Source organism: Platalea leucorodia (genome assembly GCF_965183815.1).
Source record: "Platalea leucorodia genome assembly, chromosome: 4".
NCBI lineage: Eukaryota > Metazoa > Chordata > Aves > Pelecaniformes > Threskiornithidae > Platalea > Platalea leucorodia.
In genome coordinates this window covers 12,550,374-12,563,421 of record NC_138826.1, presented here as the reverse complement: position 1 = coordinate 12,563,421, position 13,048 = coordinate 12,550,374, and the positions used below count along the sequence as shown (strand labels likewise).

The window sequence follows — 13,048 nt, the reverse complement described above, 5'->3', positions numbered from 1 at the left end:
TCTGGGCTGAAACACTGTTAGCTACATACCATCACACAATAGCTTAGCCAGAGAAGCAAGGAAGCAAAATCTAGCTACTCAACCCACAGTTATAAAAGAAAGTAAAACCAACCAGCCGGAATAATGAAAGGGTCCACTCCCACCTTCGAGCCTTCTGGGAGGACACTCACTAGCCAATCCTCCTGAGTTGGTGTATCTTTCAGACCTTCATGGATTTAAAAAAAAGAACAAAAGAGGTTCAAAGAAGCAGTCATACTGAAGCATTCCCACACTACCCAAAAGGTCCAAGCTAACGCATCAGATACATCTACTAGTGACTGTCTAGACCCATGGGCAAGAAGAGTCACAGGACACTAAAGCAGGAGCAGCAGACTATCCAAGACGTCCCTAAGCCCCTGCATGATGGGGTATCCCTACAGCCCAAGCTGTAACATGTGCAAAGTGACCACATAGCCTGTGATTGTTTATCAGTGGAGCAGTATCCCAGCCTCCTGCGTACCCATCTTCATGAGTGTCCAGTTGTTATCCATTTGATGTGCAGCTTGCAGGAAGTAGCGTCCATCTGTCCACATGGCTGCATGCTGTTCAGTTACTATGGCAGTACCTAGGCAGGAAGGCAGAAAGATGTGGTGATTTAGAGGTGGGCAGCCACCATGCAGAGACACAGACAGCAGGGGGAGCGTTTGAAATGCACCCCAATTCCCCAAAAGGCAGCTCTGCTCACTGTTCAAAAGTTAGTCCAGTTTCAGTGGAGATATTCACTGTTTCCCCTGCACTACAACCTTCCAAATCCTATCAGAGACAGTATGCACAAGGATGCAGCTTAATGAATTGCCTCAGATGAATTCAACTTAAGCATATCTCAGCCAGTCAATGGGTAAATGGGGCTTTCCAAACCTTCTGTAACAGAGACTGTGGTCTCCACTTGGCTGTTGTCACAGTAACACATACTGTACATCCCCGTACTCCATCCCGTCTTCTTACGGGTAGGAAACCTGGGCTCTGGCCATCCACAAGAAACAGCTGTTACTAGGCTAGCAGACGTGGGTATCACTCCCAGCTGTCAGCTGCACCCCCTTCCCGAATGTTACAGCTCTAGCAGAGATGGCTGAACAGGAAGTATGAACATAAACTTCTGCTGGTTTCAGTGTCTGTCCCATTCCACTGACTCCAGATGGAGGGATGCAAGCAGACAGCTGAGGGGCAGTGACATCTCAGCAAGGCACTCTAGCTGCCTTGCCCTTGGCGATTAAAAAAAAAAAAAAACAAAAAACAAAAAACAACCAAACAAAACAAAACCATGGCACAAACAGAAACCAAGTCTTTTGAGTATCTGCATCTTGACCATACTCTGTCACCAGAAACTGAAGCCCAGATTAGCAGAGCAGAGTTTCCAAATATGAATTCATTGTCTTCTACCAAACTCCTCCAACACAAACCCCATTTTAAGCTGCTTCAGCCTGAAAAGATGAAACAAGAAACACAAGGTGAGCCCCTGTGTGAAACCTCACTGATTCGCTGAGCGCTAGGCTGGGAACACAGACTTTCCAAGTACCTAACAAGGGCCCAAAATAGAGAGAAAGGTTATGAAGAGGCCATGCAGAAGGCATGAAATTAATACACAATTCATGTTATCCATTAACAGCAGCCCATGGCCCTGGATTTATCACCTTCCACATGAGGTCCCAGAGTAGTTCATAGGAACTGACGAATGGACCCTCCAAACACATAGGCAGCAATATTTATTAAATCAATTTACAACTGGGGGGGGGAAAGATCTCAATAGACTAAAGTGACTTTCCAACAATCACACAGCAGAGTAAGTTGCAGAGCTTAGGGTACAGCTAGGGTAAAAACTAGGTCTTTTGAAACACAGACCTATCCTACAGCCAAGAAAACATCCTGTCTCGGCAAGATAAGCAAACTTTTCCACAGTGTTCAGTTTCCAAATGCAGTGTTTCTGGCCCTGGCTCTGTTTAAACAGAAAAGCTAGCTAAAGTCCATCTACTATTCACCCAGCCCAAACGGGCAATGTAAAAATCTGTTCGTACTGGCTGCACATCAAAAGAAATGACCATAGGTTACAAGCACCACATTAAAGAGTTAACAGGATTTTACTTTACGAGAGGTTCATTCAGGGGTCAAACATTTTCTGAAAACTTGTTATTGCGCTGATATTACATAATTCCAGTGGGCAGCCAAGACATAATTCTGCAGATGCTGAAATGGGAAGAAAACAGTCCAAACAAGCTGGATAGGTTTCCTTTTCCATCCTGCCTCTATGCCATGAACAAGACTATTTCTTTACAGGGGAATTATCTACATTAGCGAGAACCCAAGTTCTGGAAAGGTACCTGCAGAGCCATCAAATCCAGAGATGAACGCCCGTCTGCAATCACAGGGTGCAATGTACTCGCTCTAGAAAACAAAAGAGGCAGCAATTATTTATAGCAGCAGGGGAAAAAAAAAAAATCAGCTGATGACAAATACTTTGATAAGCTTTTTTCCTAAAGGCCGCCACAGAGAGAAAGAAATGAGTTAAAAAATCCTGGGCTCTACTCCACTGGAACATTTAATCATCTGTGATTATATTGTATTTATGTCCAACTGCTTTTTTTCTTTTTTTTAAGCTGCAGCACTTTTCTCCCACAAACGTCTGTAAACACTGAAGTGCTTCAGAGTTTGCAGATGTTTATTTCACACTCAGCCTCCCCTTTGGACAACAAACAAACGCTGCCTTTGAAGCTGCAATGTGAAAGGAAGAGAAACCAGAAGCACCCCTTGATCTTGGAGACCAGAGTAATCAGCGCATAAAATCTGTAAAATTCACTATCTCCAGTGAAGTCCCCTCACTGGCATTTATAAGAATTCCTTTAAGACTTTCTTTTCCACAACAATGACATTGAAAGAAAATCATCAAGGTGGTAAAACTGTAAAAACTTTAACCCTTGGGACCTTTCATAATTAGATGCCGATCCTCTCACTTCTTCCTTGCCTACTCAAAACCCAACTACACTAGAAACCACCAGACCATGGTTTGGTGGGTGAAAGGGAATCAGAGACTACTAGTCCAGCCTCATCCCAAACCCATCACAACCTGTGTTTGTGGACACATCTGTTGGCAGCATTACAGAAGAGCCTGAGAATGCACAGATACCTGACATCCACAGGGGCTGCCAAAATTAAAAGAACAACTGTACCTTGAAACGGCCCACACACCATTTTTATGGGATCCTATTCCGGCAAGTTCAGAGATCAGAACTGCTGAGTAGGCCTGTTAATTAACTAGCACAACTCAGCAAATCAGCTTAATCCAGCCTGACAGCACTGATGTTTGAGCTGCAAAACCCCTGGATTTGTACCTTACAAATGGTCTGAAGCCAAAGTCTGTTCCTGTGCCCATAAAGTCTCTCTGCACCCAGCTGTGCTGTGGCAAAAGAAAAATTTTAGGGACTGAGCTGAGAAATCACAGCCCAATTCTCAGGTGGTTTTAGTTCCTACTGTGACAGATACTGCGTTTCCCTGTCTCTGGCCAGGGCTATTTAAAAATCACCCGATGGTTAGAAAATACTCCCTTCAAATCTGTTACTCTTCACTGTTCTAAAGAAGGCAGAGGGTTCAAAGCACAGGAGTGAGTGAGAAGCACAAATCACAGCACCTGGGACCAACTCTTTACTTCTGCTCCGAATCACCCCACGATCAAAATCCCTCCAGAACAGCTATGTCTCTTCCCTCCTGGTGGATGCCCTAGGCAGCAGCTACCAACCATTCACCACTACTGTTTTGAAACTGAGCCTTGGGACAGCAAAACCCATGGCCCAAAAGAGGATCTGGCCAAGTGGCTTTTGCTCCCGATTGCCGGGGAAGATTCCTGGAGTATGCTCCCAAAAAATCCTCTATTTTATCCAACCACTAATGAAAGTTGGCAGAAATGGGGTGGGTATTGAGACCACAGGTGCCCTCGTCTCTGAGCCAGTCCAGTTCCCTGTGCCTCTTCCTGTCCAGCCCCACAGATCCCACAGGGCTGTGACATACACTCAGCAGCTGTGGGGAGGAGAGGGGTCAGGATACCCACCTCGGGGAGGGACAACTGCCCTCTGCACACTTCTAGCTGATGGGGTGGATCTGCCTCAGCCCACCACAGCACCACCATCACCACTAACCCCTTTAAAATAACGACAGAGGCATTAGGAGATAGAGAGGACAAAGTCGTTCAGGGAACGAAATCAAGTGCCTGCTTCCCCAGTTGCCTGTCTCATACCAGCAGGACAGAACGTGAAGGCAGAGCGATGCTGGACCTGAGGAGGATTCCCCATTTCAACATTTCCTAACGACTATTCAGCCTGTTGACTGCTACAACTCCCCCTATCCTACGCTTATCAGCTCAAAGCTGGGACAGCATCTCCCAGGGTCTGACGCCTAAAGGGGATGCTGGAAATTTCCCATTGTGGATCATATCACTAAGTACATCTCAAATCAGACCAGTGATTTCTCTTCCCTCTCCCTTGACCAACGCAGCACAGACTACAGGCTAGTTTGCTTGTGCAGACAAGCAATCTCACATTCATAGGAGGGGTTAACACCAAGCTAGCTGCATTAACAGCACAGAACAGTGAAATGGATTAAAGCAATTTTTAAAAAAAATATCTAAAAGGAAAAAAAGAAGTCTATCAGTTTTAGATCTGGTAAAAGCTGACCTAAACTAACAAAGACCTTGACTGCGTGGGAAATACCTCATGCTGTCCCATTCACAGACAAATCCAGGGAATGTTTTAAGAGTTTATAATGAGGCAGATGGGCTTTAAAAGGGAGCATGAGGGATCTGGAGGGGAAGATGGTTCATTCATCTGTCAGTCTGAATTCCTGCGCACCCACCTGTTCTGTTCCATGCAGCAACCCCCACTGAGCAAAGATGAGCCCATGTTTTGCACGAGCTAAAATTACAAGGGGAACACCTGCGTACGCCACACAAAGTACAGGCCACAGCACAGTCAGAACAAGGTATTTCCCTGGGGCTTGTCTTGCAGCTCCAATGGCCTTCAACCTGACCCTCCTCAGGCCTTTCACGTCTGCTTTCCACCACACCTGTCAGTCCTTGACACACAGACAAAACTGGGGACTGCATCACAGAAACCCTCAGCTAAGCCAGGAAGAACCCCAAAAAATCAGTGGTGCTTGTCACCAGAGCCTGCACGGTTGGGCCATTACCATGTTAGAGCTTATTCTATCCTAATGTCAACCAAAATCAGCAATGAAAAGTGCAGCTCGCTGCCCTTAGAGCTATGACACTGATGCCATTAAAGAACAAACACTGCTGTGTTCTTGGAGGGAGGTCGGTATTCACTGCCAAAAACTTAACTGCATTGGTAAGATCTGGAACAGGTCAGTGCAACCTGTGCACAAGCCGTCTCTTGCTTTATAACCCGCTGATTCCTCAGCTCAGAACAAGCATGTGTCAGAGGAGCCAGCCCTTAGCAGAAGACAGCATCTCTGCCAACCCAAACATGGGGCCCTGAGCTGGGCAGGTGCTTCCTTGATGTGGAACACCAGCCAGATCTGACCAAATTTGTTTTCACTGAGTCAAGGCCTAGGGGTGGAAGCCAGCCCCAGTTAAGCTGTAACTGGCTCCAAACCCAAGCTCTAATCCAAACATCATTCCCTCCCATTAAGAAGAAAGCTCCTCCAATCTCTGAATATTCCCATATGGGCAAACTCCAGATTCAATGTAAACTGGGTGACTCAACAGAAAAATGCAATACCACTGCAATACCCCAAAAGCTCAGACAGGCATTTTTAACCAAACCACAAAGGGCTTAGGTGCCTCATTCCCAAAAGCATGGCATTTCACCCCTGCATGATCCTTGGACACCTCCAGCCAGAAGATCCACCCAGCATTCATGAAAGGAAGCGGGGCTCTTTGTATAGACTTCAGCCCACTTTTGGCTGGGACTGCTCTCCTTTCTCACCAGCCTTTGGACCACCCAGGTCCCCAAGGAAACAGTCCATTTCTTCTGACTTCTTATCACCAGCATCAAAAGTTTCAAAAATCAAAGCAGCCAACATTCAGGGCTGGCTGCAAGAGCCACAAATCCAAGGTATTATCAGCTTTGGTTAAGCCAGAGTCAGAGCCAACTGTGATTGAGAAGCTCTGCAAGACTTTCAGCTCCTTACACAACTGAGCATGGAAAGCAAAGGATACAACTGGTGGCAAGCCTCCTGGTGGCAAGCCTCCTGCCACTATTATAACCTAAGCCTTCTAGCCTTGGCAGGAAAACCAATATTAAAAGCATCACAGAGCTCAGAGTTCAAACATTCCCAGTGTTACAAAGAGAAATTAGTCAGCAAGTTGCAACATCGGAGTGTATCAGCACCAGTTCAATCCAGGGCTTCCTTTGCAACCTAGAAGGGAATAAAGTTTCCCCCAATCTAAACCCTGTGTCAACACCACAGGAGGGAAAGCCCTCTTTGTCGACAAGCTCTCTGATGTGGATCCCAGGACACCCTCAGGAACAGCTGAGAGAGGCAAGGACGGCAATAAGTAGCTTGGGCTGTGGGGAGGAAATGGCTCGAGCCACCAAAAGCTTGGGTACCATTAAACCGCAGTCTTCTGAGTCATGGAGGGAGCTGCCTAAGAGCAACATCTGACTGCAGGGCTGTAAAGTTCTTATTTGCACACAGGAAACAAACCCTTGCTTGGAACGTGGGGAAGCTGCAAATCTCAGCTCATCACAATTTACCTGGAATCAGTAAGCCTGTTCTGGGATCGACAGGTTTCCGCCAATGCCTAAAATTGCACCAATTCCCAAACCTCACAGACAAAATCCTGCACTAGCTAGTCAGGAGGCGCCAGAATCAGCAGCTTTTAGTAATCGTTTCCATTCAGATAGATTCGCTCTGCAGAGAAACCTGACCAACTCGCCCGGCAGGAAATAGCAACATGGGGTTCTCTGCTTAACTGCACTCTGTCAAGGAAAAGAAAGCAACAGAAAAACCCAGAAGTCCTGAGGGTCACATTCTTCAACTCACATGACAGCATTTAACGTCTAGTGAAATGAAACCAGAGTTATATATGGACAGAGGCAGCTTGAGGCAGGAATGCAGCAGACAATAGCAGCTGCAGAAAACGCCTTCCCTCTACCTGCCCAAGTTTGGATCTCCCTAAGAGGAAACACGATGCTGCACATACGGTCCCAGGGCACAGGCAAGTCTGGACCCAGCTCACCCCAATGCTAAGCCAAGGGCAAAGGTTCCGATTCAGTTGCATTTTGCTCTCATGCACCCTGGGGTAAAAGGGAGCTTTGGGTGTGAGCCAGGAAAGCTTCAGGTCTTTTGTTTCCTGAAAATGGCTGAGGAGGGAAAAACCCTTGGCAGTTCTTGGGTCTCCTAACAGAGTGAATAGAAGAGTGAAACTAGCATATGAGCAGGCAGGAGAGGTAAAAGGCAGTTCAGCAATTTAAAATTAATGTCACAGACTACAAAAATCTTAATGGTGGAAGCAGCACACAACACAGTTACTGCCACGGGTTACCACCCTGGGCCCAGACTTCCCTCCTGTCTTTAGCACACAGAACAAGCTGATGCAGAGCAGCGTCGAAAGGGAAGTGTCCTTGTGGCCTGTTCCTTCCCTGCCGTTCCAAAAGCCCCTCTGCATGGGACCTGAAGGGCTTTAGCATACAGCAGCCAATTCCAGCAAGAACTGGATCTAGCAAAGGGAAAGCTCTGCAACTAATCCTTCACCACCTCACTTAAGAGCATACATTGATCAGGAGGTGCTAATGGGGAAACATTCGCCCAGATAATGCCTTTTCCTCCCCCAGCAAACCCATTCTTCCTAACAGCCAGGATGGGGACAGCAAGTGCTCTGGCAAGCTCCCTTTTTTGCAGCGTGAGCTCCCTGGAGACAATCTGATGAGAAGGTGCTGGTGGAACATCCACGCTGATTTGTTACAAGAACATAAAAACCTCAGTCTCCTGAATAGACTCCAGAAGCTTTTTTCAGCATGATGTTTCTCAGGTTACCCAGGCTTTTATGCTAGAACCATTAAAGAGAGTGAACAAAGGATGATTCTAGTTATCCCTGGCTTTTATTTTTTGCAAGGAAGGAAAGTGCAATCATTCCCGCAATCCATCCATCCATACCTGGTGGGCATCTCCAGAGGGCACTATGTAGGCTTGGATAGGCTCCTGGACATACTTGGGACTCTTCATCACCTGCCGCAGTTGCTTCAGCAGCTCTGTTGTAATTTTTGGGCTCATCTTCCTACCTGCAACTAAAACAAAGCACAGAACTTCAGAGCTTCTCCAGCTGTCCTGGACCACTCACACACACAGGCTGGAGGCCGTCACCACTGGAAACTCCCCTTGAGAACAACTGTGCCAATGCCACCCCTCTCAGCCCAGAATTTCTCCTGTCTTGTCACTTCACTCATGTTCCTTGAGAATGAGGGATCAGGTTGAGGCCAGAGAGTCAAAGCTGGTCTATCCTGTAAAGGACCTTTCCCACCTGGTGAAAGACTGGCATGCCCAGTGGTGATACACAACAGCTTAACACACTTGCCAACCCCTCTTGCATGTGGACAGCACCAGGAACCAGAGCACCTCAGACACGCCCTATGACAGCCAGGAAAGGTCTTGGCATGTGATGTTGATGGTCCCAAGTACCCACAGATCAGAAGAAGCCCCACCCGTCACATGCACAGAGAGAAACTTTCAGTCTTTTCACTCTGGGGGCAGAGATACTGTGGCTCATATGCCACAGGACCACAGGGTGCCGGGAGAGCAAGCCATGCACGTCAGGAACTCAGAAATGGACGAGTTAAGAATGCAATTTTTAGAAGTTTCACTATAGCCCAGGGTTGCATAGTGGATTGGTGACCAGCTTAATTCAGACAAAAGAAATCTGCTTCCAAGGACATACACAGGGATGCATTCACCGGCCATATTTACCTCTGGGCTTGATGTTAGTTCACCTAACAAGAACACAGCTATAACAGGAGGAACAGCCTGTTGAGCTTGCACAAGTGACTGCCAGGGGACAACTAGGGAGGCTTAAATGAACCTTCTCTAAAGACCTTTGGCAAATGCTCTGCAGATCTCAGCTGGTGTCAGGCAGGCAGGGGTGGGGAACAGGCTGGATGGAAGACAGCAGATCAGATGGGAAAACAAGGGCACAGGCTAATCACCCTCCCTTGCTGTGGTGTTGCAATGGATGTACCTTTGGCATTGCAGTGAAAACCAGCCTCTCGATTTGCTACCCAGAAACTGTCAATAGCTGGGGCCCGCTGTGAGCACCACGCACAGTGACGCATCAGGCCATGCTGCTGTGCTGGCAGGAGCGAAGGCTGCAGTGGAAGGCACCAGCTGACTGCAGAGGATGTTCAAGCTGTGGGGAAGGCCTGGCCTGAAAGCCTATGAAAATCAAGTAATCTGAACCTCTTTCAGAGGTTCTCTCCATCTTTTCTTCACTCACATCTCCAAAGGGTGCCCAAAGTGGGATAATCCCCTTCCCAGTTCTCTAGCCATTCCTTTCATATTTTTAAGAACATGCTGCAATCTTACAACTTTAACGCTGTCACTTACCAGGGCAAGGTGGGTAGGCTCCGTGCTGCTTGAATGCCATGCTATGCAGTATTTTATTCTGACCTGTTCATTTCACAGCTCATTTCACAGCCATGTCCACAAACAGATCATAGATGGGAGAAGCAAATAGCATGCAAGTCTCAAACATTTTTTGCTTATCCAGGCACTTATCCTGTTTACACCTCAGTAACTACCAGGTGCTCCATGTGACATTACAGTCTTATGCCAGAATACAATAAGGCATGGTCCCTGCCCTGTGATGTCTGCCATTTAAATGGGAAGGCAGAAAATCTACCTCCATTTCACAAGCCATAGGAAGACATGATTTGACCAAGGTCACACAGCAGCGCCATGACCAAGATCTGAAGCATTTAGGTGTAAAAATCTCAACCCAAGACCACCATTCACACATCTCATCACAGGAAGTTTGGAGCACACCAGACTTGTGTGTGACTAACTGTCTGCCCACGGGTACACTGTGTTTTAAAACCCAGACCAGAAGAAGCAAATCAAGCTCAAAAGGCACCGTACACTAAATCCTTGAACTGGTATCTCGACTCCAGTGCCTTCACTGGGATTAGAGTACACCTCAGATTTATTTCCAGGACAAATTTCATCATTTTATACAGTGTTTGCAAGCTACACTGAACTTTATTATACTGTGACTGTTTTTCTCTGTCCTCTGTAACAAACTGCTGTAACATTCTATAATATTGCTGCTGATTTATGTTCAGACAGAGGAAAAACACAAAGGAGAGAGAGCAACGACATAGCAACTAGCCAGCAGAAAAGAATCTCTTTCTACAAACTCATAAGGACACAGCTTCCTTTCTTGACCTATGCTTTGTCTCCAGGAGCCCGAAAGTCTCATTTAAATAGGCAAGGAATGACAAGGCTTTGCCTTTTAATAAAGCTCCTTGCTGACAAGCCACAGTTTTCTTAGCAAGCAAGAGATTCTCTCAAGGACAAAAAAAAATCATTTGAAAAGTACTCTCTACTGTTGAAAGATTTGCTTGCAATATTAAAAACACAACTAAGCTAGATTAGCACCAAAACTCCTGTTAAGGAGGACATCTATTTTAGGTAACCTCTACAGTATAAGAAATCATTTTAAAAAAATCCTCCACAAACTTCCCAATGAAATTGTCTTCAACTTCCAGAGAAAGGGAAGCTATTTTCTCCCACATCTTTTGTAGTCATTTATTCTGGTCCCCCTATAATCTTTAACGGGTGACCTTTCCTTTCTTGGCCATAATTATAAGCCTCTACAAAGTTAAAATAGCTTCTCTACCATTATTTAATCACTCCAGTAATTAAAACCAAACACAGCTGAAATGAAGGCCGTGGATTTAGCAGTGTAAGAAACAGTCCCATTCCCTGCCCTAACTTTTTCAAAGGTATCAGACTGCTGTGTTACCTGCCTCTGTAGTTCCCCACGTCTGGACGCTTCTTGCCTCTGCTCACACAAAATACCACTCAGCTCTTTGCTTGGCCTTCATAAGCTCCGCTGTGCCTGAGAAAGCAAAGGGCAAAACTGAAACGACTAACAAACTTTGCCCCCCATAAAACATTGTCATCCCCCAGCAAAGAGCTTAAAATGCATTAACACTACGTTCCACTGGCAAGATTAGAGATGGACTGAGGGTGAACCATGGGGGAGCAGGGAGCATCAAGGGCCAGGCATTTACTTCTCAAGACTTACGATTAAATCTTGCAAGCGTGTGCTCTTTTATGCCAATTTGTTTTCACAATCATTCTGTCAGAGGCCACTCCCCACTTTACAGATAGGGAAAGCAAGGCGCAGCAGAAAAAACATGCAAAGTACCACTGCAGTTTGATGGCAGACAGAGTTGGATTCCAAAATCTGTCACTGTCCAGACATACATTATCTATACCTCACTTAGACCACAGGAGTCAGTTCTCCAAGAGCCCAGGCAGATCCTGCCTGGACAGCATCTCCATGAGACACACGAGGCAAAGAGCAACGAAAATGCTGCCAGAGGAACCAGACACCTCCTCATGTCTCCCACACGCACACAGAGTGATGGGCTGCTGCAACCCCAGGCGCCAGCAATGGCGAGGGTTGGGGACACCAGGCCCACCATGTCAGGGCGTGCGTCAGGGCCACGGCGGGGAAGGGAGGCGAGGCCGGGAGGTCTGGCTATGTCTGGGTGTGCCCGTGGCTGCTGTGTTAGACCACCCTGAAGGTTTATGTCCAGTTGCTTCAGATACGCTTAACCTTCTAGTAATTTGTTTTCTCTTTTATGAATAAACTTGTTCAAAATAAGAATGTAAGCTTGCATTTTCAGGAACCAGTGACACCACCTCAAAACCAGGCCTCCCTGGCCTGGCCTGGCCGCATGCAGGGCAGCCCAAACACTCGCAGCCGTGCACTGAGGCACCACAAACCCCACCGCTGCACCCCAAAACTCACCGAACACCCAGCCGGGCCTGCCTCCCTGAGCCAAAAGCCTCCCCCGGCCCCACACAGGGCTGACAGGGATACTTGGGCCTGGGCACCCTGATCGGGCCTGGCTGACAGGGCCTGGACACCCGGCCTGGGCACCCCGACCGGGCCCGGCTGACAGGGCCTGGACACCCTGACAGGGCCTGGACGCCCGGCCTGGGCACCCCGACCGGGCCCGGCTGACAGGGCCTGGACACCCGGCCTGGGCACCCCGACCGGGCCCGGCTGACAGGGCCTGGACACCCTGACAGGGCCTGGACGCCCGGCCTGGGCACCCCGACCGGGCCCGGCTGACAGGGCCTGGACACCCGGCCTGGGCACCCCGACCGGGCCCGGCTGACAGGGCCTGGACACCCTGACAGGGCCTGGACGCCCGGCCTGGGCACCCCGACCGGGCCCGGCTGACAGGGCCTGGACACCCGGCCTGGGCACCCCGACCGGGCCCGGCTGACAGGGCCGGCGGGGGAGGCCGGGCCCAGGCCGTGCCCCCACGTCCAGGTAACGCTCTCCGCCATGAGCCCTACAGCACCCACCCGGGCCTGCCCCCGCCCCCGCCCCGCCGCTCCTCACCTGCCGCCGTCCCGCCCGCCGTCCGCCGCCGCCGCGACGTCAGCGCCCACGTGGGCCGCCGCGGCCACCCGCAGCTGACGTCGCGCCGGACGTCACGGGGGAGCCGGCGGCGCGAGGCGGGGGATGTGCGGAGCGGGATGAGAACCGGGAGCGGGACCGGGAAGGGGAGCGGGACCGCCTCCGGGCCGGCACCGGGCACCGCGCCCCGGCACCCCGCCCCGGCGGCCCCCAGCCCGGCGCGGTCCCCGCTGGGGGCGGCTCCGTCCTGCGGGGGGGGCGGGCCAGCGAGCCGCTGGGGAGCCCGGGGCGCGCCGGGCGTGCTGCAAGCGACGGGGAGCGTCGGCGTTTGGCGGCTGCCGGTGCCTCCCCCGGGGGAAAAAGCGGAGCGAATCGCCTGGCCTCGGCCTGCGCTGCCTCTGTGATCCGCTTCGC

The 13,048-nt window shown here is 49.3% G+C and overlaps 1 protein-coding gene across 5 annotated transcripts in view; it reads right to left on the bottom strand.

Moving 5' to 3' along the window:
• XPNPEP1 (X-prolyl aminopeptidase 1) overlaps nt 1-12,681 on the bottom strand; it is a 32,784-nt gene extending 20,103 nt beyond the window's left edge. For 3 of the 5 annotated variants that reach the window (XR_014227896.1, XM_082309407.1, XM_082309404.1), the window contains exons 1-5: nt 9,580-9,600; nt 8,140-8,270; nt 2,355-2,418; nt 500-604; nt 113-205 (exon numbers count right to left, since the gene is read on the bottom strand). Coding sequence is in view for 4 of the 5 variants with exons in the window: in XM_082309407.1 (XP_082165533.1) it covers nt 113-205; nt 500-604; nt 2,355-2,418; nt 8,140-8,256 (379 nt within the window). In the remaining variant the exon portion in view is untranslated. Of the gene's footprint in view, nt 1-112; nt 206-499; nt 605-2,354; nt 2,419-8,139; nt 8,271-9,579; nt 9,601-10,996; nt 11,093-12,616 lie in introns of those variants that run through there. The other 2 variants (XM_082309405.1, XM_082309406.1) reach the window with 2 other exon arrangements.
• Between the last annotated feature and the right edge of the window lie 367 nt (nt 12,682-13,048).